General features: G+C 43.5%; 1 protein-coding gene across 4 annotated transcripts in view; it reads right to left on the reverse strand.

Moving 5' to 3' along the window:
* The window catches only part of sema6bb (sema domain, transmembrane domain (TM), and cytoplasmic domain, (semaphorin) 6Bb), a 135,735-nt gene that overhangs the window by 62,197 nt on the left and 47,996 nt on the right, over positions 1-25,542 (reverse strand). For all 4 annotated transcript variants that reach the window (XM_014216459.2, XM_014216458.2, XM_014216457.2 and 1 more), the window contains exons 2-5: positions 10,510-10,636; positions 9,361-9,475; positions 5,666-5,726; positions 5,468-5,530 (exon numbers count right to left, since the gene is read on the reverse strand). In XM_014216459.2, coding sequence (XP_014071934.2) covers positions 5,468-5,530; positions 5,666-5,726; positions 9,361-9,475; positions 10,510-10,615 — 345 coding nt within the window. In that variant the 5' untranslated portion in view covers positions 10,616-10,636. The remainder of the gene's footprint in view (positions 1-5,467; positions 5,531-5,665; positions 5,727-9,360; positions 9,476-10,509; positions 10,637-25,542) is intronic.

A 25,542-nucleotide genomic window follows, 5' to 3' on the forward strand; every position in this document is an offset into this window, starting at 1 on the left:
CCGGTTCCAATCCAGTGCCAATGTTGTTTAGCAAACTCCAAGCATTAACATTTGTTGGGTGACATGAAAATAAAGCTCTGGTGGGTTTGGTGTCGAAATGAGAATGCATGAGTAGAAAATAACCCCCAAAAAATAAGATGTCTTGATTGCGTATGTCTTCATACCCCAGAGTTAATACTTGGTAGAAGCACCTTTGGCAGCAATTACAGCTGTGAATGAATTCACATTAGTGATGGGAATGTCATGAACCGAAAGACATGCTTGCGTTGCAGCTCAAAAGTACTGTAAATGTCACAGTAGCCACTAGCCAGGAGGCTAAGCATTGAAAACGATTCTACTAGCTAGCTAGCTACTAGCTAATGTCAAGAGAGCAACTCTTAATTTATCTACCATATAGACTCATCATTATTGCAACAAAACCATATTACAATCTTGAATAATGCAACAATTCACAAGAATGTGCAGACAATTAGAGGGTTTATTTTCTCGTCTGTAGCTCTAAGACAAAAGCACAGTTACTGCTAGCTAAAGCTAACAACATATCTTCATCAAGTAACATTATCCTATCAAAAATGAACAATTAACCCTCTTATACAAATATAAAAGTGCAGTAGGCCTACCTAATTTTTATAAATATCATGCAAATCATTAGGCTACATGTGGCAAAATCAAATTGCCACTGAAAACGTGTTGAGATGTTGAGCTATTATGTGGAAGACCATTCCCCCCACCCAAAAATAAAATACATATACACTGCAGATACATATAAATCATATATATAGGTTCTGTTTCTTGATTTGTAGCATTGTGTGGCTATTTCCATCAATCCATGTTGCAGAGTTCAGCACAGCAGGGCCACTGGCAAACGTGTGGCGAGTTGGCATTTTCCCCAGCCCTTTTGATTTCACATGCATTGCTTGCTGTTTGGGGTTTTAGGCTGGGTTTCTGTACAGCACTTTGAGATATCAGCTGATGTACGAAGGGCTATATAAATAAATTTGATTTGATTTGATTTAATAAAATATATTGGCACAAAAGCATTGGGAAGATGGGCAAAGTACTGTTGTTTAAAAGTTTTTTTTAAAACAACATATGACTTGATTAGAAAAAATCTGGTCCCATCATAGCCCATATAAACCGTTTTTTTACAGCTGATGTATTACTAATGTCACACCCAGAGTTTTACCTGGTTAGGAAATCAACTCCCCCACCCACCACTCTGTGACCTGTGGTGGCACCTCTGAAATCACCACACAATGTTAGAAATGTAAAAAAAATACATATACACTGCTCAAAAAAATAAAGGGAACACTTAAACAACACAATGTAACTCCAAGTCAATCATACTTCTGTGAAATCAAACTGTCCACTTAGGAAGCAACACTGATTGACAATAAATTTCACATGCTGTTGTGCAAATGGAATAGACAACAGGTGGAAATTATAGGCAATTAGCAAGACACCCCCAATAAAGGAGTGGTTCGGCAGGTGGGGACCACAGACCACTTCTCAGTTCCTATGCTTCCTGGCTGATGTTTTGGTCACTTTTGAATGCTGGCGGTGCTTTCACTCTAGTGGTAGCATGAGACGGAGTCTACAACCCACACAAGTGGCTCAGGTAGTGCAGCTCATCCAGGATGGCACATCAATGCGAGCTGTGGCAAGAAGGTTTGCTGTGTCTCTCAGCGTAGTGTCCAGAGCATGGAGGCGCTACCAGGAGACAGGCCAGTACATCAGGAGACATGGAGGAGGCCGTAGGAGGGCAACAACCCAGCAGCAGGACCGCTACCTCCGCCTTTGTACAAGGAGGAACAGGAACACTGCCAGAGCCCTGCAAAATGACCTCCAGCAGGCCACAAATGTGCATGTGTCTGCTCAAACGGTCAGAAACAGACTCCATGAGGGTGGTATGAGGGCCCGACGTCCACAGGTGGGGATTGTGCTTACAGGCCAACACCGTGCAGGACATTTGGCATTTGCCAGAGAACACCAAGATTGGCAAATTCGCCACTGGCGCCCTGTGCTCTTCACAGATGAAAGCAGGTTCACACTGAGCACGTGACAGACGTGACAGAGTCTGGAGACGCCGTGGAGAACGTTCTGCTGCCTGCAACATCCTCCAGTATGACCGGTTTGGCGGTGGGTCAGTCATGGTGTGGGGGGGCATTTCTTTGGGGGGCCGCACAGCCCTCCATGTGCTCGCCAGAGGTAGCCTGACTGCCATTAGGTACCGAGATGAGATCCTCAGACCCCTTGTGAGACCATATGCTGGTGCGGTTGGCCCTGGGTTCCTCCTAATGCAAGACAATGCTAGACCTCATGTGGCTGGAGTATGTCAGCAGTTCCTGCAAGAGGAAGGCATTGATGCTATGGACTGGCCCGCCCATTCTCCAGACCTGAATCCAATTGAGCACATCTGGGACATCATGTCTTGCTCCATCCACCAACGCCACGTTGCACCACAGACTGTCCAGGAGTTGGCGGATGCTTTAGTCCAGGTCTGGGAGGAGATCCCTCAGGAGACCATCCGCCACCTCATCAGGAGCATGCCCAGGCGTTGTAGGGAGGTCATACAGGCACATGGAGGCCACACACACTACTGAGACTCATTTTGACTTGTTTTAAGGACATTACATCAAAGTTGGATCAGCCTGTAGTGTGGTTTTCCACTTTAATTTTGAGTGTGACTCCAAATCCAGACCTCCATGGGTTGATAAATTGTATTTCCATTGATTATTTTTGTGTGGTTTTGTTGTCAGCACATTCAACTATGTAAAGAAAAAAGTATTTAATAAGATTATTTCTTTCATTCAGATCTAGGATGTGTTGTTTAAGTGTTCCCTTTATTTTTTTGAGCAGTATATATATATATATTTGTATAATCTACTATCTCAAAATGTTCACGTAGTGTGACTTGCATATCTCAAAATGTTGACTTACATATGTCAACATTTTGAGATAGTATCGACATAAAAAAAACATTGCTCTGTTTCAAAAACATTGCTCTGCTATTACCATTTATACTGTGGGAGTGTTGCGCTCAATGAGACAATTCTGTTCACACTGCCCTGCTGGGAGGGGCCAATTTTTGAGCGAGAGGTGATCATTTCACAAGTTTACACAATAGTACTGTCTCTCGAGATTTGATGCCTCTCGAGAACCTCCCGAAAATGTCCCTTTGCTATCGTCAATGTGAAAACGGGCTAAGATTCTACCAACTTAGCACAACTCTTTGGGCAACATACTGTATGTCTATTGTTTTTGTCAAAACTGCTCAAGCTCAGAAAACTTGGTTGGGAGTCATTGATCGATAGCAATATTCAATTCTTCAGGACTGAGACTGGTCCACTCAGGAACACTTAACAACTCTTGGACAGCCATTCTGTTGTGTCTTTGTCATTAAAATGTGTGTAATTGTCTCACTGAAAAATAAAAAACTATCCCAGGGTTAGGTTTTCAGAAGACATAGGAAGGTTTTCCTGTAATGTTTTACCTGGGTTTGCTCCTTTCATATTTGTTTTGATCCTGACAAACTCCCCAGTCCCTGTTGGTGAGAAGCATACCGATAACATAATGCTGCCACTACAATACAGAGGGTTTATTTTTCCCTCTTTGTCTTACAGTATTACTTAAAGTACTTGTTGCAAACAGAATGTATGATTTGGAGTGGATTTTTTTTTTTTTTTTACACAGGCTTCCTTCTTTTCATTTTGTCATACAGGCCAGTGATGTGGAGTGAATGCAAAGTTGTTGATTCTCTGTATTTTCAGGTATAGCATCATGTTATGGGCATGCTGGTCACCGGCAGGGACTGGGGAGTTTGTCATGATTAAAATAAATATGAAAGCATGGCCCAGGTAAAAAGTTAGAGGAAAACCCACAGTAGTCTTCTGAAAACCTAACCCTGGGATAGTGGGACAATTACACACATTTAAATGCCAAAAACACACCAGCGGCTTTCCTGAATAGTCCAGTCTCAGTCTGACTTAAATCTGCTTGAAAACCAGAGACAAGATTTGAGTATTAGTGTCCATCAATGATTCCCAAACAAATTTACTGAGGTTGAGCAATTTTGACATAAATAATGGATATATGTTGCCCTAAGAGATGTGGAAGGTTGGTAGAATCTTATTCAAAAAGATTCACAGATGCTAACAGCTTTTAATGGTGCTTCCACCAAGTGTTAACTCAGGGTGTGAAGACATATGCAATCAACACATCTTCATTTAATATATATATATATAGTGTAGATTGGTAGAAAAAATTGGTAGGAAAAAATCCAATGTAATCCCTTTTAAGATTTATTTTTAAGGCGTCAAAATGTGAAGACTGTGTGTTGACTTTCACTAGTGACTTTAGCTCTGTATTTTACCTATTTATTTTATACAGTCATTTCAGCTCATCTTTATCAAGGGTGTCAATAATTTTGGACCTCACTGTACAGTACATGTGTGCGTGTGTGTGTGTGTGTGTGTGTGTGTGTGTGTGTGTGTGTGTGTGTGTGTGTGTGTGTGTGTGTGTGTGTGTGTGTGTGTGTGTGTGTAGGCCAGGCCACAGAGATCAGGATGAGGGGCCTGGTGCTCTTATCTCTGCCTCATTTCCGTGTGACTCACTGCATTACCACAGTCATTAGGGCCAGGATGGCCTTTTATTCTTCTCAGTCAGGCCTGTGGCCCCCCTTAGGGGCATGCAGGTGGGACTGACTCCCCCTCTCTCCCCCATACCCGTCTTTGTTTCCTCCACCTCCCTCTCCCCATTCTCCATTGTGCCTTTGTCTCGGGGTGTCTCACACAGATTTGATGTCAGGTGTTATTTTCAGTGTTAAATCAGTCATTTTTTCTGCCTGGTGGGGCTCAACCTGGACTGCCTTCACTCCCCTTACTTTCCCACACAGACACCTTTCAATAATTCTCTGGTCGGTTGGTGTGTGAGCTGGGGTAATGTGTTTGAAGTCAGACAGGAAGGCACTGATCCGCTATGTGGTGGCTGGGAGAGAGAAGGGCTGAGGAGAGAGAGTGGGTGTGTGAGAGATAGCTGAGGTAGTCATGCGTGGGTTGGGTTGACTGTGGGGACTGTTTCACTGTTCATTCTTCACCACATCTCAGCTCACCTCCTTGGTTTCACTGCTCCCCTCCATTTTGTGAGGGCACACACCGCAACTGGAATGTTTGCGGGGCGGCCATGTTTGTAAAGGGTGGGAGGGACAGACCTGTGAAGTGTGTAATGATTTAGGTGAGCAGGAACACTGGGGTGACACATAGTCGTGCCCCCTCCACTAGGTAGAGCCAGCAGGATGCCAGTCAAACCGTTGGCACCATGAATGCCCTGCTCCAGGTGGCAAAGTGGGGCCTGTGCCATGTTTCAGTGTGTGTTTGTGTGTGTGCGTGTGTGCATGTGTGCAAATCTGTAAGTGTGTGTGTGTGTGTCTGTGTGTGCGCGATGCACGATGATGCATTCCCCAGCCCACCTCGTGCTTGCCCTTCATTCGGCAGGTCCTGATGTCATTTTTGTTGGACTCCCATGTTCTCTTCTACAACAGACAGACACAGAGAGGACAGAGGACAGAGTAGTTAGCCACAGACAGACAGTCCAACAGTGTCAGTTAAGCTGGTCAGATAGTACTGTAAGATGTCACTGAGGTGTGAGTGCATGGAGAGGGCCTCACCTTACTGTAGAACATCTCGTCTCCCGCCACATTGTCCAGCTCCACACGGAAAAGGTCATCTCTGACAGACAAAGAGCATGGCAGTCAGCCAACAGTAAGACAAAGCTAAGTCTTAGACAGGCACTCAACTGCAGTCCACATGCTCTTGCACATAATGCCTCTACAAATACTCTACTGTCCTATGGACAATTCTGGACATGCTACAGAATAATGATTGGAGAAAATGTAAGAATCCACATCATCTTTGTCTGTTCATACACTGTAGGCTATGACATATGTGGGCTATATCTATGCAACATTTTACAATAAAATCTGAATAAAACGGAATTGTATTCAGTTCTGTATAATGTGGTTCTGTAATGTGATGCATTTCAGGCTATGGGTGATGAATAAAAATGTAGAATTGCATAATAAGAACTCGTTTTTTCCCCTTGGTTTTGTTTAGTCTCATTTGAGTTGACAAAATGTGGTTTTGCTGGGAGGCCTGAATTCTCCATATCTGTCTCACTTGGGAAGAAATTTAATTAATAGATGATTTAATCAAGCAGTTTGCCCGCGTTCATAACCCACCCCCACACAGCAGCACACAATGCCAATGAGAGGACCCATCATATAATACCATCTCCATGCATTCACGCTACTCACTGCCCCGCACTGCACTCACTGCTAATGCATTAATCATTCTTGTATAACGTTGTCGTGCCTGTGAAAGTGTCTTTGGAATCTGAGTTAGGGTAGGAACCTTAAGGAAGACACTAACAGCTGATGTTGCATATTGATAAAAGACCTGTATTTACCATGAATAAGATGGAGGCTCATGCTGTGCTGAGCTCCTTTCAGACACCAGGCATTGAATGTTCTAATCTGTAGATCTGCCATAGCTTGTACTGCAGCAGTATCGATCTTATCTCCTAGATCCTGCTCTTCCTCCCATCGGCATTGCTCTGCCTTACTCCTCTCATCAGCAGAAGGCAGGATCTCTCTGAGTGTTTGTGTGTGTGTCAGAGTTTGCATGCATGTGTGCGTGTGCGCGTCAGAGTGTGCGTGCATGTGTGTGTGTGTCTCTGGTGAGGAACAGGGTAAGCCTTAGCGCTACTCTAGTGAATTATTCACTGGTGGCTCCTCTAGGTTTGCTAAATGATTCCCTCCCTAGGTTACCTCCCTCACGATGCAGGACATGGCTAAGTAGTGTGGATAGAATTACTATACACTTACTCTGTGCCTCGCTCATTGGGCTGAGTCAAAGTTTAAGCAGGCTACAAACATTGAAGTAGAGCAGTTTGTGTGGCATAATCACATCTAGAGCACTTCAGCCCTGTCCAGTATTAACATATGAAAATGTGAACAGGCCTCCTAGTCGGTGTGGTGAGCAGCCAAGGCTGCTGTGGTTTGAAGAGGTTTGAAGATTGTTCTGCTGTCTCTCCTATCTGACTCTGTCTCCATCTCTGCCTTACTGTTGCATTTTACATTGTTTATATTGCAGGATGCTCAGAAGGCAGGCTGGGCCGTCAATCTCCTTGACAACCACTCATAATTCTTCTGACTGGTATTTGAAGACCTGCAAATTGAGTTAACAGATGTGTGTGGATCGCCGCTCGTATTTATAGGCAAGAACCCTGTGAACTGTCCAAAATTGACAAAAAAACGGTTATTTTTGGGCCGTTCAGACACTGAGCTTCTCTGAGCCTTTCTGAGTCGGCAGACACTGACTTTGCAGAGAACGCCACACAAATAGATGAAACTGAAAACAAACTGAGAAACAAACGGAGCCTCGCTTTGTAGAAAACCGCAGGTTATCTAGCTCAAAACGTTCAAAACTAAAGACCTATTTTACAGGAGCAACATTTTTTATATTTCTGGCACAGATTGCAGGATGCTCTTAAAGGTGTACACACAAATTAATCATCATGAGTAAGGGACTATGCCAACTATGTAAATAGTTCAAATCAACAGTATTTAATCTATAAAAATGTTTTTCAAAGAAAATCGATGATTTGCAGTATGGATCAGATAAGATTGAGGTCATTACCACTAAATAAATGAATAGAGACATTTTAGGTGTGCAACAGAATGTTTTATCCCATCAAGGTATCCCTACACTACAAAAAAGGTTATGAACCACTGCTCTAGATGACCCCCCCCCCCGGTGACCTCTGAGGTCAGTGTCTCTCCACGGCTATGGTCACGACCAGTGGCTCTGCTCACTCTCACTCTTCAGCCTCTAATGGAGAGATATATTCTACTTCCTCCCTCCTGCTGCATATGGTAAAATCATCTTACGGTTTGCCACAATTGCAAACCAATTAATCATGTATTGGCCACGTTCCTTGGTAACCTCTCTCTTCTTCGGGTGAACACTGCTCAATTGCTTTATTTGTGTGGATTAGTCCAGTGGATCTGGAGCTGTGTGACAGGTTCAGGGAGTCCACACATCTGATTACAGAGAGGAGAACGCTGGAGCGTGGTTAGCTAATACAGTAGAGAGACTAGGTGTGTGTACTCTCTCTCTCCCCCTCTCTCTTTCTTTCCCTCCCTCTCTCTCCATCTGTCATCAGCCAGTAAATGGGAGAGGACAGAGTGACAGAGCGGTGGTAGCTTCCCACGAGTACTTGGGGCTCGGGCAGGGCTTTAATAGTCCTTGCAGTATGAACACCTATGCTAATGGTGACAGGATTTGGGCTCACTGGAGCCTCTTATCAGGCTAGCCACTCTGCTACAGCTTTCAACCAATCAGCCGGCCTCCCCACAGGTACTCCCCAAAGGCGCCTTCGCACTTTTAAATCTCTCACTGCTTGGCACTCGGCTGCCCAGCTCAACACACACACCATCACAGGTGCGCACACACACACACACACACACACACACACAGTCAGGCAAAATAAATCCCCTGCTTTCCAATCAGATCACTTTCTGTCGGTACTGCGAAGACTGCTATTAACCACTACTTATGTAGAAATATATAAATATACATCGTTGTTACAACGGTAGCGTTCTCGTCCCATAAAGCTATTGGATTTCACTATCATCCGGTTCACTGCGACATAGGCATTAGTTTACCTTTTCTATCCTGTAACAGCGGTACTAAAAGATGTGTCAAAGTGTCTCCTGGATGTGGTTACGTTTTATCACTAACCTGCAGTCAGACAGGCAGCAGTGACTATAGCCCTCCCGTATTTTGGCTTTAGGTTTTATTATTAGGCTGTGTAGCCAGAGTGTCTGGAGCCAAATGCTGCAGGAATTTACATATTTATTATTAGGCCTCTGGATTTGAAGTTAGAGAAACGCCAAAGGCCATAGATCGGGTCATTTCATGACCCAGTATGGGGCTTCTAATTGGGGATGTATATGGCCTAGCTACCTCCTCTGCTGTAACCACCACCATATGTCTGCCCTACATGGACATATATATATATATAGAGTCTTTTTAATAAGTTCCCAGTAATACGGAGATTGTCTGTGACATTAAGTCATCTTTTGGAGAATTAGAAGAAGATTGATTTGTGTTTTCTATTTCTGGTTGGCTCCTGGTTAGAGAGGGCAGACAACATGACTTCCTCAACCTGTGTGACCTCTGGTCCGACCCCACCCACCACAGATTACTGCATTTACTTGAATATGTGACTGAGGATACACCGACAATGCAGGGTTATAAAAGATGGCTGAATACATTTGGTTGCTTGTGGCTAGAAACATACCTGGCTCCAATGTAGAGGGTCCGGTTCACCTTGAGGACTCTCTGAATATGCAGTGGCTCCTGTCTCAGGGATGAACGATGTGGCCGACCCAGAAACACTGGGTACCGGTGAACCACTGTTGAGAGAGAGAGAGAGAGAGAGAGAGAGAGAGAGTTACATCACCTTCCTATCATGATAGTAGTTCTCTAGGGGGTGAGCGGAGAGGGGAGAGAGCAGAGGGAGGACACAGGGGAGGGAGATCCATACATCAGCTGGGTTACCATGGGAGACAGGATCTGCCATCTCTCATTGGCCGCCTCCTTTTTCTGCTATGTCCTTCCACTATTCTGTCCATCTCTGTTCCCTATCTACCCATCCCAGATAAAGGCCTAGACTGCTGGCTCTATATGAGACTGAGTAAAGAAAAACCTATCCTCCTCCTTCTTCTGTGTCCTGTCCTCCCACTATTCTGTCCATATCTATTCTGTCCATATCTGTCCATATCTATTCTGCACATCAAAGATGGGTAGATTAGTGGGCCGCATAGACTGCCCTAATCACTGCCCTAATCATGCAGGACTTGCAGGACTTCAGAGACCCTTCTGGTCCTACGTATTAGCGTTGATAGCCTGAGAATGGTCTGAATTCAGCTGGGAGATGTTTGGAAGACACTATTGAGCTGTGATCAATCATAGTCAGCTCTGTTCTGGTCTGAAGGAGGCTCAGAGTCTGGCCGTCTGTGGGATCGGTCTGACCTCAATCCTGACTCTGACCTCACACCCACACAACTCACTGACTGCCCTACTCCTCACACCACGCATGTCAGCCCTGACCTCGCTCTTACAAGCTACACCCTGCGTGTGAGACTCTAACCCTACTTCCATAACCTACACCCTTATACTACTCCACACCTTCCGTGTGAGGCCCTGACTATTTTTGACCTGATTTCAGAGCTGATTTCCTGGTGTTTTTACAGTCTTTTATGTCCAACAATGAAAATGCAAAACAAAAAATATATATACAATATTTTTGGCTCAGAAACCTCTGGGGACCAAAGAAAACCGCCAGCGGGCCAAATTCGGCCCACAGGCCGCCAGTTGGGGAACCCTGCTGTACACCCTGTGAGTGAGAATAAACCCATACATACTGAGTATGAGAGAGAGGTGTTACCTTCAATGGAGATAAAGTTCAGAGGCCCCGGTTCCTCTGGAAACGCAGAGCTGGCCAATCGGAGGAGCCAGAACAACAGGAAGAAGGGTGATGCCAGGGTTGACATGGCGGCAGCAAAATACAGCGTCTGTGAAGATAAAGAGAAAGACAGAGAGCAGTCAGTCAGATTAAGCCGTAACAGTGACAGAGCAGTACACACACACCTAGTGTGACAGGCTCACACTACCATGCACTACACACACTGACTGACTGTCCAGACAAAGCAGGTACCCTATCTGCATTCCCACAACATCTCTCCCTACAGCTGGACAGAGAGTCAGCCTGAATAGTCTGATCACTGGGGGAGAGCAGAGATCTGACCACAGGAGCCCAATGACACATGAGACACAGTGGAGGAAGGGTGGTTTACAACAAGAGGGCAGTAGATGGAGAGACAGAGAGAGAGAGAGAGAGAGGGAGTGAGGAGAAAAAAAGGAGAAACAGACAGATAGGAAGAGAAAGAGAGACGCATATATAGAGACAGGGAGAAGTGGGAGAGTGAGGCGTGTCAGGTGACTGTTTACTCAAATTAAGATGAGATAGTACTTTATTAGATCTTTGGCAGTTGGTAAACGGCAGGTATTTTCTTATGAAGCCGTACTACAGCAGCCTGAGTAATAAGGAGAGGATGGGAGAGGATGTAATGCACATGAAAATACAAATGATAGCCAAATTAAGTTAATGCACTCAATCCATCGAGAAAACTACTCCTGCACTTAGGAGGAGGAAAGCCTTGGGGATTGCTATTGACTGTTGTCATAAACCTCAAACCCCATCACAGAGCAGAACAGAGCCACTCTTAGTGCTGGAGGTAAAGTACATTGTGTAGTGTCTCTTTATTATGTATAATAGACATAGCACTCTCCATGCTTATCATCGCATCCATCTCTGCCTCTCTTCCTGGATGATTATGCTTCTGTTCTTTTCACATAAAAGCTGAGCGTGACGATGTTAGCAAAAATGTGTCACCGGAACAAAAATGTGTCACCTGAACAAAACATGAACTATTCAAAAATGAAAAGGATGCCACTTCTTTAGCTTTTTACATTATTACTGTTTATACAGTCAATAATTTGCTTTGAAAATCTAAAGAAAACGCTGTCAGTCACAGTGTCTGGCAGCACAAACAAATGATTGAATGCTTGGGTATTATTCAGTGGTGTAGTGCTGTAGCCATTATCACATTTGAATCTTCAAGGTTGGATTTCTTTATTCAAAACCCTTTTCATATTTTACTGTGGTTACAAACACATTGCATTGACATACTGTAGATGCAAATAAGAGCACTTTCATACAGGGGCGTCATGCACCCATTATTTTAGGAGGGGGCATGAAGTACTTGAAGATGGATTTTTTTCCTGCAATCTATAGCCATAATCATTATGCCTAATTATATGTAAAACATATGTCTATTTTCTGCATAGGTTATCAAGCATACCTCTTTACCTGTTCAGTTGTCATTTAATTAATGATTATTTAATAACTTTTGATTATTTTATAACTTTTATGCCTTAGGAGTTTAGTACAACTGTCACACTGGTATATAGTATTATAACCCAATAACTAAACACATTTTGGGCCTACTTAGTAGTTGCGGAGCATCTTTAAAAATTAAGTTTAGTACAGTGTTTCCGCTGTAGTCATTTAGTTGTGTTGCTGCACTATTCAGTCCCTCCAGGATTCAGCGATTACATTATTCAATGCAAAAATCAGCCAATCAGCACATATTATTTGAGAGCTCGCAATTTTGACCAATCCCCGCACTTTTAGCGCATAAAAGGGTCCAATCAAAAGCAGGTTTGCAATTTTTACCAATTACTGCACTGTTACCATGGAAACTGGCCCAATCCAACCACAAGTCAACAAAGTTTTTTCCCCCTGGCCTGTCACCGTATTCACGTGCGAAGATGATGGGTGATTGTTGATAGCTGACAGGCAGTACAGTGAACAGAAATCAAATCTCATTTGCCAACAAAAATAACAGCTAACGAGCGTGTCGCAAAATCAAGCATTTTTGGCTGCAGAAATCACAGAACAAATTTGCGAAATCCTAGAGGGACTGACTATTAGCAAAATCTTTGCCACCACGGCAAAGAAATATGGAACATGAAAATATATTTCTGCCGAGGCACACTTTGAAGATGCAAGAACAGTCCACATTAACTTTTCCTCTGCAAACAAAAAGAGTAATGAATAGAAACAACAGACAACCCCATCGTAGAATAGTTTATCCATTTACCTAGTCGGCTTGTTGTGTGTTCTATGAGAGAGAAAATATTTCTCTCAAGTTGTGAGTGCCATAGGGAGGGAAACATGCATTCTGACAAGCAGGTAATGCACAACAATTCATAATCCAATCCTGGGGAAAATAGCCGTTTTAACGGACTTTGTTAAAAAGAGGGGGCTCCCAGCTTTCCATTCCTACTTTATTTATTTCTCAACGCCTAAATATGTGCGAACTGCACCATTTTAAACCCAGAGTTTTTAACAGAGGCATGGTTAAGTAATTTACCACTCCGCAATTCAGTTTGATTGCATAGGGGACAGTGGGGCTGAATGTAACACTCGTCAATTGTAGGGTAGGCTCGTTGCAAACCAGTCTTCCCTAGATGGTTTGCAGCCTAAATGTTACCTGTAATGATCATCTCCCGTAGCCTAAATGTTACCTGTAATGATCATCTCCTGTAGCCTAAATGTTACCTGTAATGATCATCTCCTGTAGCCTAAATGTTACCTGTAATGATCACCTCCTGTAGCCTAAATGTTACCTGTAATGAGCATCTCCTGTAGCCTAAATGTTACCTGTAATGATCACCTCCTGTAGCCTAAATGTCATCTCCTTATTTTCATACTGTAAATTACAAGGGTTGGATTTCCACTCAACAATTTTATATGTCAGCACTTAAAAGGCATGTACAAAATCTGGTATACGGTTTGCCTCATATACATTGTCTACTGGTATCATTTTAAATTGAGAACATGTAAACAATGTGTGGGTTTAGCTATTAACTGCTTCAGATGGCAGATGCCCATAAGGCCAGTAATGCAATCATACTGTAGGCCTATGGCGGCATTGGTGATATATGCCATATGATAAGCTGCTAAAAGGATTCACATAGCTCATATACTGAGAGAGAGTCACAATCAAATAAAACAGATTGGAGATCTTATAACAAGAAAAAAAGGAAATGTTGATTTGAGAAAACACAGAAACAGACACATTACAGACAGAACCCCTTCCCTTCTTTATTGCAGGATTGTGATATGTGATTAATCAACATTGACACTAGTTCATTTGGAATATTAGTTAAAACAAGTTTAAACACTTCACTTCAAATAATCAACCCTTCATCACATCACTGTTGATGTGCCCTTGAGCAAGGCACTTAAACCCTAATTGTAAGTCGCTCTGGATAAGAGCGTCTGCTAAAATGTACAAAATTTAAACTCAAATGTAGATAATTGAGTAGTAACAAGTGGGCTATTATTACTAAAGCATCACTTCATGTGAACAAAAACAACTTTGCTCCACTGATCCCTGATCTACTGGGTGAGCAGACTTATATTCCAGCCCAGTAGCAGCACACTTTATGAGCACACAACATTAGATTTGATAAGTTGAATCAGGTGTGTTATTTCTGGGCTGAAACAGAACCCTGCACACCCAGCAGACCTCCAGCAGGGTTGGCCTGCTCCAATTGTAATAGGTTTATACATTGTGTGTGAGGTTTAACTATATTTTTGTATACAGCATTTGCTAACATAGGTAGGCCTACACATATAACCAATGGCACATAGGATATGCCCTTAGACTCATGGGACATTCATTGGGACCTCTTCATCTGCAAACAGGCTTTCACAGCGTTCCATATCTGAGGACAGAAAACATCAAAGAAATAGGCTTCATTTTGCTCAAATTAGACAGCACTGAATATTATGTTGCTATTATATCTCTGTCCTCAAAGTTTTCCCTTGTAGGGACCGGAACTCGATAATATTTTAATAACGTCATCCCCAAAAATTACCTGCCGAGGCTATCCAGTAGCCTAGACTCTCCCTTTACTGACAGCTGGAGCTGCAATTTCACCCTTTTCCATGGCTGTTATCTACAAATACATTTGGAGACTGTGTGACATTTAATTCACTTACCTAAACAGCTTAAACTAGCTAGCAGCTCAGTTGAGTTAGCCTACAAAGTGGCATACTGTAGCCAGCTAGCTAATAATAGATTGTTTAAAGAAAAAAATACATTTATTTATTTACTTGAATAGGTTCTCCCACTGCCTCCATTTCTTGGGTCCTAACAAAAAGAAAATAACAGGCAATCTTCACGATATTTGCGGTGGTAGCAAAACGCAGGCAGCTGCCATGTGGACGAATGGAGACAAGGGAAAAAGTCTGTCACCAGAGCGGTTTAGAATGTGTTGTGACATTTGACTTTACCAGCGTAATCCACTTACAATTTCAGTAAATATTAATCGCAGACTGTCTGCCACACTTGATAATTTGAAAACTAGCACTTGAACCTAGCATAGGTAACAACTACTGGAGGGAAAACAGTGACGCACATAACATTCAGCACCCCATCTATGGGTGTGTGGGGGGAGGGTTCTTGAAATATAACATCCAATCAAAATATTGCCGCTGGGAGCCATCTGACCATTTCAATCGTTTTTGCAATACAAAATTCTCCAGACCTCTAAGGGATGCATGATAGTGACATGATTTTGTAGGTATGGCAACACAAGACTAATTGTAGGGTAACTTGGTGTAAATTGCCCGTGACTTAAATTCTGAAGAGACAGATTACATTTTTTAGTTGAGCAAGAGTAGTGGCAACCAGGGAAAGTTGGAGGGGATGAAGTGGTTTCTGTGAGAAGTACAGGCAGGGGGCGTTTTACCCCAAGTTACCCTAACACATAGGCTTACATTATATTCACTGTGTTTATGCAAGTTTTTTTGAGACATAAAATTCATCAATATGATGCTAACTAGTTAATTAACCAACTAATGAATCAGCTCAATAGGGTAAATACAGACAGGCAACCCAATGCTTCAGACTATTTATTTATAGCCACTATGTTGTTATCAGTTGGGCTACAGGTGATAATGCTTATTGCTAATAGCATACCTGATAATATTGACCATGCATAGGCTATATAATTTAACCAAATCATTTGACCAATATGTTATTTGGGCTCATTATGGAGGTGGATATGATATTTTAGATGGTGTCAGCATCATTCTTTTCCATTCCTTTTGGAGTACAATGTTGTTTTTTTAAGTCACCAGAACTAAGCTTCTCAGTACTTCTACATAAAAATGATCCCTAACCCCTGCTACAACCCTGCTCTCCTCAACATTTTTCCCCACCGCTACAAATACTTCCAGAGGAAACACTGGTGTAGTCATTAATTTAACATCTGAAATATTTTAAACAGGAGCAATCTGAGGGAGCACAAAGGTGGTGTAGTCATTCATTTAACATCTGAACATTTTTAAAACAGGAGCAATCTGAGGGGGCACATGCCTTTGTGCCCCCTATGGGCATGACGCCACTGATTTCATACACTTCCCACACTCTGTCTCTCCTCAGCATAGCCACACAAGCAGCCATTGTAGAGCCATCATTATGAGGTGGTGACTCACACACAACTTTATCAGGAGATCTCATCTTAACAAGGAATTGCTCAAATTCCCCTCATTGATGTCAGAACAAGAGAAGGCCCATAACACTAATTGCTCAACACCCAAACCACAAAATTAGAGGAGGATGAGAGAGGAGAGAGTCACAAGCAGAAGAAAGGAGGTCAGAGGAGAGGAGAGAGGAGAAGGAGAGAGAAATAAATGTGGAGAATAAAGAGTAGAAGTGGTAAGTCGGTATTACCAGAGATTTCATTGTGTCTATTTATTAATAATGTATGACTAAATGTCAGGTTTCCCGCATTTGATTAGCATAATTAGAAACTGAGGGCTATAAGATTTCATGGGACAACAAGCTAAGCAGACACAGAAGACTTCCAGGGCCAAACGAAGCATACAGTTCCAGAGCAAAGTGTTTTCATAATTATGACAAATAGCTGCAGTGGAGTCAATTCAGTGAACAGGGCTAGCCTTTATATTATAGTCTGTGGCCCTTACTTTAACTGTAGCCCCAGTCTACTGTAAAGGACTCCTCAGCATCCTGTAGTTGTAGGCTATACTGTATTTACTACAATCCACACACACACACACACACACACACACACCACCAGGATTTACACATTCATTCGTCCACTCCCACAGACCCAGATCAATGTAATTACAGACATTTAGCCAGGTAATTTCCGAAATAAGTCATTAAGACATAGATCATTGGGGGTCTGAGACGGAGGGGTGGCGGCAGGCGATATCTTCAGAATGACCAACGTGGGGCCGCCACTGGCTTAGATAACAAATCACTGCGAGAATCAATGACGCCTCAAGTCTTTAGAAATTGTTAACGAGGAGTGATATTGTGCTGATAGAGCGGATAACAGAGGTCTGACAGACAGACGAAAGAAGGCAGGGAACAGGGACCAGGCATGCAGGGAGGGAGTCAGGGAGGCAGAGGGTCGAATGTGTGCAATGCAGCATCAGGCTCTGGATAAACAAAGAGAGTAACCCTATACTCTGGGTTGAGATGCTTAGCATGCATATGGCACAGCTCATACTTGAATGCTTTTGTTCCTTATTATGGTTGCCATGGATTCCTCTCTCTTCTCTCTGCCTTACAGCCTTGGCGATAATATGTGCACTCCTGAGAAAGTGCTTCCAATACATAGCCCTGAGACACTTGTACTATAAATCACACCTTGGATTGGACAGGAAACCCAGATTATACATGTCCTTGAAAAATAAATGATAATTAAATATTTTGTGGTGTGTTACAGTATTCAGCTGCAGGAGATCGTGTCTTATTATACAGTGGTATCACACGACAAGAGAAGCACCATCTCCACTAGGAGTAAATAGCTGAGCTCTGGTACAAAAAGACAAGCACTAATGACCAGAGTGCCTTTATCTGTGATTTTTACAACCCAGCGATCTAAACTCAATACCATGGGTCAATATTTCAAATATTTTAAATAGGTCCGTGTGGCTCAGTTGGTGAAGCATGATGCTTGTAACGCTGCGGTAGTGAGTTTAATTCCCACGGGGGACCAGTACGACCCAAGTAGGAAAATTAATGCATTCACTATTGTAAGTCGATCTGGATAACAGCATCTGCTAAATGACTAAAATGTAAATGTAAAAATGTATCCAGCAGACCTTCATGGGAAAAGGGAACAGAAAAGCCTGAGCCAGTGAAAAACTGTACTCTGCTTTTCCCCACTACGAATGATTCCCTATATTGTGTGCTACAAGCCCCACTTCATAGATCTTATAGCGGCTCATTGTCACATCAGAGAGGGGAGGGTGTGCTTTATGGAGTGTGTAAAATCAATGACAGACAGCCTCATCCAGTTTGGATCGCTTTTCAAGTAGCAATGAAAGTGAGAGGAGACTGATAATGAGAAGGAAGAGACGGGATGAGGAGAAAGTGAGAAAAAGAGAGAAAGCGAATGTGAAAAGGTAAGGGCAGAGAGTAAAGCAGAGAGCAGTCAACGAATCATGTTGGATATATGGAAAGTGAAGCCAAAGTATGTGAGGAATGCTTTCCTAGGTTGGAGGCTGGGAAAGTTGCTGAGAGCGGAAGAGCACAGAGCCAAGACTGGACTGATTCTTTCCTGAACACACCCTAAATCTGCTCCAGTGACCCGGGACGCTTAACCGCTCCTCCTTCTCTCCCTCCCTCCTTCTTCCCCTACCAAGGGACAAGTCAATCAGCTCAACTCTAAACACTAACCCACCAGGACACACTCCGCTCACTTACGCCTTCATGTAAAAACACTGCAGGAATCCAGTCCACTCAACCAAAACATGGCTGTTTGCATGAAGACTGATGTGACTACAGGGTCGTCCGCTAGACTTTGTGTCTATGACAGAGGTTCCCTTTTTTGGCCCATGACCCCATGTTTATCAACAACAAAAAAATGTGCGACCCCACCATGTAAAAATGTGATGTAATCAATGGCCTATGTTGACATTTTTTTAATTGGGGCTATAACAGTCTATTACAAATCAGTCTGACAGTATGCTCTTCTGTGTAGAAAATAACATAATTGTTGATGTTATTTTTCCCAAGTCTGATTTAGTGCCTGGTCTTGTCCAATCTTTTAATGTGCATTGTAGAGGGCTTGTGGCCATTGTAGAGAGAAACAGAAGACGCATACATCTGATCTTTCAGTGATGGGTCATAATATTCTGTTAGCTTAAACGGTTGAAAAGAAAGATCCACATTTGTAGCGAAAAGCTTGTGCTTCTAGTTCCGACAGTGCAGTAATATCTAACCATTCCACAACTACCTAATACACACAAATCTAAGTAAACCCTAGTTTGGGAAATGCTGGTCTGTGGGGTGGAACCGTGGAGAAGATACCGTAACACCAACAGATATACTGGGTGCTTTGAATGCATTCTTAGTGTGTGTCATCTTTGGAGGCAGCCATTGCCTATGCATGAGTGACAGAATATAGCTATGTTTATCTATGGAGTTGGAACTATGGGGCCGTGCATTATCATGCTGAAACATTAGGTGATGGCGGCAGATGAATGGGACGACAATGGGCCTCAAGATCTCGTCGTGGCATTCAAATTGCCATCGATATAATGCAATTGTGTTCGTTATGCCTGTCCATACCATAACCCCACCATGGGGCACTCTGTTCGCAACGTTGACATCAGCAAACCACTTGTCCACCCGACGCCATACCTGCACAATACAGATGAAATCGGGATTCATCCGTGAAGAACACAGTTCTCCAGCGTACCAGCGGCCATCAAATGTGAGCATTGCCCACTGAAGTCAGTTACAACGCTGAACTGCAGTCAGGTCAAGACCCTGGTGAGGACGACAAGCACGCAGATGAGATGGTTTCTGACAGTTTGTGCAGAAATTCTTTGGTTGTGCAAACTGAAAGTTTAAATGGTTCAGACCATCCTGCAGGTGAAGAAGCCAGATGTGGAGGTCCTGGGCTGGCGTGGTTACACGTGGTCTGCAGTTGTGAGGCCGGTTGGACGTACTGTCAAGTTCTCTAAAACGACGTTGGCGGCGGCTTATGGTAGACCATTTTTTATTTTTTTTGGCAACAGCTATAGTGGACATTCCTGCAGACAGCATGCCAATTGCACGCTCCCTCAAAACTTGAGACATCTGTGGCATTGTGTTGTGGACCACACTGCACATTTTCTAGTGGACTTTTATTACCCCCAGCACAAGGTGCACCTGTGTAATGATCATGCTTCTTGATAAGCCACACCTGTCAGGTGGATGGATTATCTTGGCAAAGGAGAAATGCTCACTAACAGGGTTGTAAACAATAATCTTTTTGTACGTATGGACATTTTCTGGGATCTTTTATTTTAGCTCAGGAACCACTTCATATTTTTGTTCAGTATACATGGCCTCTTACAGCACGGCTACATCACTTCTTTATCTCAGCCGCAAACCCTGGGAACTTTAGTTTCTACTAATTGTAGTTACAAGCCATCATTCTTCAGCATTTATCAGGTTAAGAGCAGAGCAAGAATTGGAGGTCATAGCTGGGTTAACATCATCTTCAACTATTTATCTTAGTACAATATACAGTATCTCACTGTTGAGGGTATGTGGTTAGCACTGAGCAGACAGAATTGCAGAGCCGTGCCTGGCGGAGTACAAAAGTAATACCTGGGCTTATTGTTGCTGAATGGAGTTATATCTCCAGGTATTACTGTAGCGGTATCTCCAGCCCTATGTCATTAACCTTCTCACTCATCATCATTACAACTACTGTAGAGCTAGCCAGGAAGAATATGCCAATGTCTGAGAATGCCTGGAGTAGTCTGCAGCTTAATTGTGGGTCTCTGTTTCTAAGTCGTATCATCTCAAGGTGAGGAGGGTCCGAACAGCACTCTTTCCGGGAGTAGTAACGACCATTGGTAAAAGCTCATCAGGTAAAAATAGTGTTTATTATGACATTTCAACCTTTAGGTTGTCATCGGTTCTATCCGTCCATTATGAACACATGTTCTGTCACAGACAGACATAAACGCATCACAACACAGGACATTAGAGTGACCTTTAACCGGCCCAGTTTATAGCTATCATTAGCAGGTCAGGGATCAGCCTTGTAAATTACACATCAATCAGGAAATACAAGGGGGACTACTTCACGCAGTAAAAGTAAAAGAAAAACATGTTGGAGAGTGACAGGAGAGTACAGCCATACCGTAGCATCCATCACTATGAGCGTCTAGAAACCCAGGCAAGAGGCTACAGAGGGGAGATCATCTCCAGCCTGTCATAAATAATAGAGAAACCTGCTTAATGGATGTGAGGTTTGCAGCACCACACACAATAAACCTTGATGTGATTATCCCCCTAAAATTCCCCCATGACCCTGTATTGTCTTACATACGTCAATACACAGGGAAACTTAATATCCCAACTTGTTCTCATCCAGCTGCCATTTACTCTTTCGCTCTGTGAATCACGGGGGGAGATGGATTTATTATGGAAACAACGGTCTGGGTCTTGGCCTGTCAGAGGTATAGGGGAGGGAGAGTGGAAGGGAGCCTCGAAGCTGTCAAGGTAAGCAATTCCTCCTCCCCTTCTTTTCGGAGGGGGAGGAGATGTCAGAAGGGGGAGAGATACAGAGGGGAAAGTAAGAGAGACAGGGAGGGAGGAGAAGGAAATGAGAGTGGGGGAAAGATAGGCAGGGCTGTATACATTATGGGATTCAGAATGACACCTCAGTATACTAATTGTGTTTTTCTAGTTCTACAAAATGTCCTCATGCTTCCTTTTTTCCTTCCTCTTTTCCTTCCTCTCCTTTCCTCACTGTAGAGCTGGTTGAATCTGCTGACTGCAGTACTGTTTGGCCATCAGCACCAAACGAACAGGATAAGAAGAAGCCTGCCTAATGGTCGGGAAAGAAGAACACAACAGCAAGTCGAGCAGAACATGCAAAGATAACTTGAATGTGGTCAGTATCTCAACAGAGTCAATGGGAAAAACCGCAGCAATCCTCCCTTTCTCTTTTTGTCTTCCACATCTAGTTCAGACGGTAACAGCATATTCCAGGAGGAAATCAGCTCAGGAGAAATCTCACGCTTCATCAAAAACAATATCTAAAAGCAATTCCCAGTTTAGACAGTCTGGTTGGAGACACTAAATGTAATAGAAAGGCAGGATATCCTGTTCCCTCATTGGTTGAGACAGTCACAACGCAATGGTAAAGCAGAGATTGATAGAGGAAAGTACGGGTATAGAGGGGTGTATAGATTCTACAGCCATCATATCCCACACCACAGCCCCTTGCTGCAGGCAGTCTAACTACTCTACACATGCAATCAGACACCATCCTGGACACATATTTATTCAGCAGATCATTTGTCCATCTGCTCCCCCCCATCCCCTCCTCCCCTACTCGCTTTCTCTCTGTCTCTATCCATTCCCCTTTATCTTTCTCTTTCTCTCCCCTCCCTCTTTCCTTCTCTCTGCTCACTCCCGCTCTCTCTATCCAGAAATCAGCCACCTGCTCATCCAATTTAGTGAGATAAATTCCCCAGTATCTATTTTAATAGAGGAGTGTGCAGTCCTGTCTGCCTGCCTTCCTTTCTGCATCCTGCCTGGTTTCTCTCTCTGGTTGAATTAATGTCAGGATTCAGACGGTGCACATGTATAGTACATACAGTATACAAGTACAATGGTAACACCCACACATTGTGTCAATCAAGTAACATTGTAATTGTCAATTATGCAAAGACAACAACAGGAATGCAGACGATCACACACTCACACACAATAAGACACACAAACTCATACACAATTATACACACGCTCACACACAAATCTTTCTATGAGTAGCATGCAGGCATAACTCCCAGCTCTGACTGTGGCTGGTTTGATTCTCCGCACCAGGAATGAGAGGCATGTTAATCAGGGTGGAGGGCTGCCAGCTCAGCCATACACATCTCTCTCCCTCTCCCCCATTATCTCTCTCTCCCTATCTCTCGCTCTCCTTATCCCTCCCTCTCTCCCCCTTTATCCCTCTCTCTCCCCCTTTATCCCTCTCTCTCTCCCCCTTTATCCCTCTCTCTCTCCCCCTTTATCCCTCTCTCTCTCCCCCTTTATCCCTCTCTCTCTCTCTGTCAGTCTCTTTCTCTCCCTTATCTCTCATGTTAACACCTTTCTATCTCACTATATCTCCCTCTGTCTACCATACCGTTCCATCTATTTTCTCTTCTCTCCCTTGCCTCCCATTTCCCTGTCTAATAATGCTTTTTTCTCTGGGTTAGTGTGATGAGATTTGTGCTGGGAGGGGTGGTGGCAGTGGTAAATAGTTTATTTAGCAGGACTTCGTTAAGATCCCTCATTCCTCTTTCTCTCCCTCTAGCTGACAGTTTTATTGCCCTCCTCTCCTCTTGTCTCTCTGACACAGCACCGTACAGCCCCTCTGTGCTGTTTACTACAGCGTTAATAGAGACTGGGTTATGCTGAGCAAATCTGGGTGGGTGGGAAGTATGTTGCTGTAAAGATTTCAAGAGGTGTGTGTGTGTGTGTGTGTGTGTGTGTGTGTGTGTGTGTGTGTGTGTGTGTGTGTGTGTGTATATATATATATATATATATATATATATATATATGTGTGTGTAGAGGGTTATAGATTGAACCATGTCAGTCAGTCTTGACAGGAAGGTTGTGGGGGCTGGATGGGCATGGAATGTTACATGACAAACAGAAAAGGTTGATCCAGGTTTAGTGTTTACCGAGCCAGTTGCTAGGGAGATTCGAACCAAGGGACAGATTTAGTCAGAACAGAATCATAGACTGATAAAAGTGCAGCAGCAGCCATTCACAGTTAGCAATAATCATACACATGTTCAGACAGATAAAGAGGGAGGGAGGGAAAGAGGGAGGAAGGGAAGGAGGGATGGGGGGAGAAAAGAAATGAGTGCAAAGAGGAAGAGAAGAAGGGTGGGAGACAGACAAGAAAGAAAGGGGGACTATGGGTGAGAAAGAGAGGGGGAAGGAGAGTGTAAAAGAGCGGTGCAGAGTCAGAAAAAAAGCGTGCCCATTCAATGCCCACATATGCATGGAGGAGAGAGAGTTCACAAGAGTCACTCACACAATAATAAACAATAGACTGAGCTGAGTGATGGATTAAAGGAGACGCTTCTACGACCTGAATGATCCTGTCAGACCCTCCACAATGATATTATGGTTAACGGCTCCTTTTATTTATTTTAGTTGTGCTGGCTTTTCTGCTCCGTCCGCACAATAAATAGGTTTAAAATGACATCCTCAGACCCTTCAAAATAATATCAGCGGGAGTTCCTGAGTTCCTTTATCAAAACATCCAATAATATCCCTGATTTACATAAGCCCCTGCACTCACGCTCCTTGCCAGTTGGAGGGTTATTTGACAGGGTCATTTACTACCTGGCATCTCAAGGAGCGGATCAAATCAATAAAGCCATTTCACTCCAAATGCATTGGCCTCCGTTCCGCTTGGCAATTCAATTCTATGAAGAAGAAGAAAAAGTGTTGTAGAAAAGTCTCTGTGGGGTCCAGGCAGGCTAGGTGAGGCTGAAACTATAGGAGAACAATTTATAACAACAGCACGTCAACATGTACAGCTCCATTTTGTAGTCAGTCAGACAGAGAAGAGACAAACAGGGATGTCCTTCATACTTCACAGGAATGTACTAAAGCCTATGCTGGTTTAGGCACAACACAAGACTGGGTGAGTGGCCTTCTGTCTATACAGTCGTGGCCAAAAGTTTTGAGAATGACACAAATATACATTTTCACAAAGTTTGCTGCTTCAAATAAAATCAAAGTTTATTTACCACGTGCGCCGAATACAACAGGTGTAGTAGACCTTACAGTGAAATGCTTACTTACAGGCTCTAACCAACAGTGCAAAAAAAAGGTATGTGTGTGTAGGTATTTAAAGAAATAAAACAGTAAAAATACATTTGAAAATAAGAGTAGCAAGGCTACATACAGACACTGGTTAGCCAGGCTTATTGAGGTAGTATGTACATGTAGATATGGTTAAAGTGACTATGCATATATGATGAACAGAGAGTAGCAGTAGCGTAAAAAGAGGGGTTGGCGGGTGGTGGGACACAGTGCAGATAGCCCGGTTAGCCAATGTGCGGGAGCGCTGGTTGGTCGGGCCAATTGAGGTAGTATGTAAATGAATGTATAGTTAAAGTGACTATGCATATAAGATAAACAGAGAGTAGCAGCAGTGTAAAAGGGGGGTTGGGGGGGGGCACACAATGCAAATAGTCCAGGTAACCATTTGGTTACCTGTTCAGGAGTCTTATGGCTTGGGGGTAAAAAACTTGGCACTCCGGTACCGCTTGCCATGCGGTAGTAGAGAGAACAGTCTATGACTAGGGTGGCTGGAGTCTTTGACAATTTTTAGGGCCTTCCTCTGACACCGCTTGGTGTAGAGGTCCTGGATGGCAGGCAGCTTTTCCCCAGTGATGTACTGGGCCGTACGCACTACCCTCTGAAGTGCCTTGCGGTCGGAGGCCAAGCAATTGCCATACCAGGCAGTGATGCAACCGGTCAGGATGCTCTCGATGTTGCAGCTGTAGAACCTTTTGAGGATCTCAGGACCCATGCCAAATCTTTTTAGTTTCCTGAGGGGGAATAAGCTTTGTCGTGCCCTCTTCACGACTGTCTTGGTGTGTTTGGACCATTCTAGTTTGTTGTTGATGTGGACACCAAGGAATTTGAAGCTCTCAACCTGCTCCACTACAGCCCCGTCGATGAGAATGGGGACGTGCTCAGTGCTCCTTTTCCTGTAGTCCACAATCATTTCCTTAGTCTTGGTTACGTTGAGGGATAGGTTGTTATTCTGGCACCACCTGGCC

This window comes from Salmo salar, chromosome ssa10 (genome assembly GCF_905237065.1).
Source record: "Salmo salar chromosome ssa10, Ssal_v3.1, whole genome shotgun sequence".
Classification (NCBI taxonomy): Eukaryota; Metazoa; Chordata; class Actinopteri; order Salmoniformes; family Salmonidae; genus Salmo; species Salmo salar.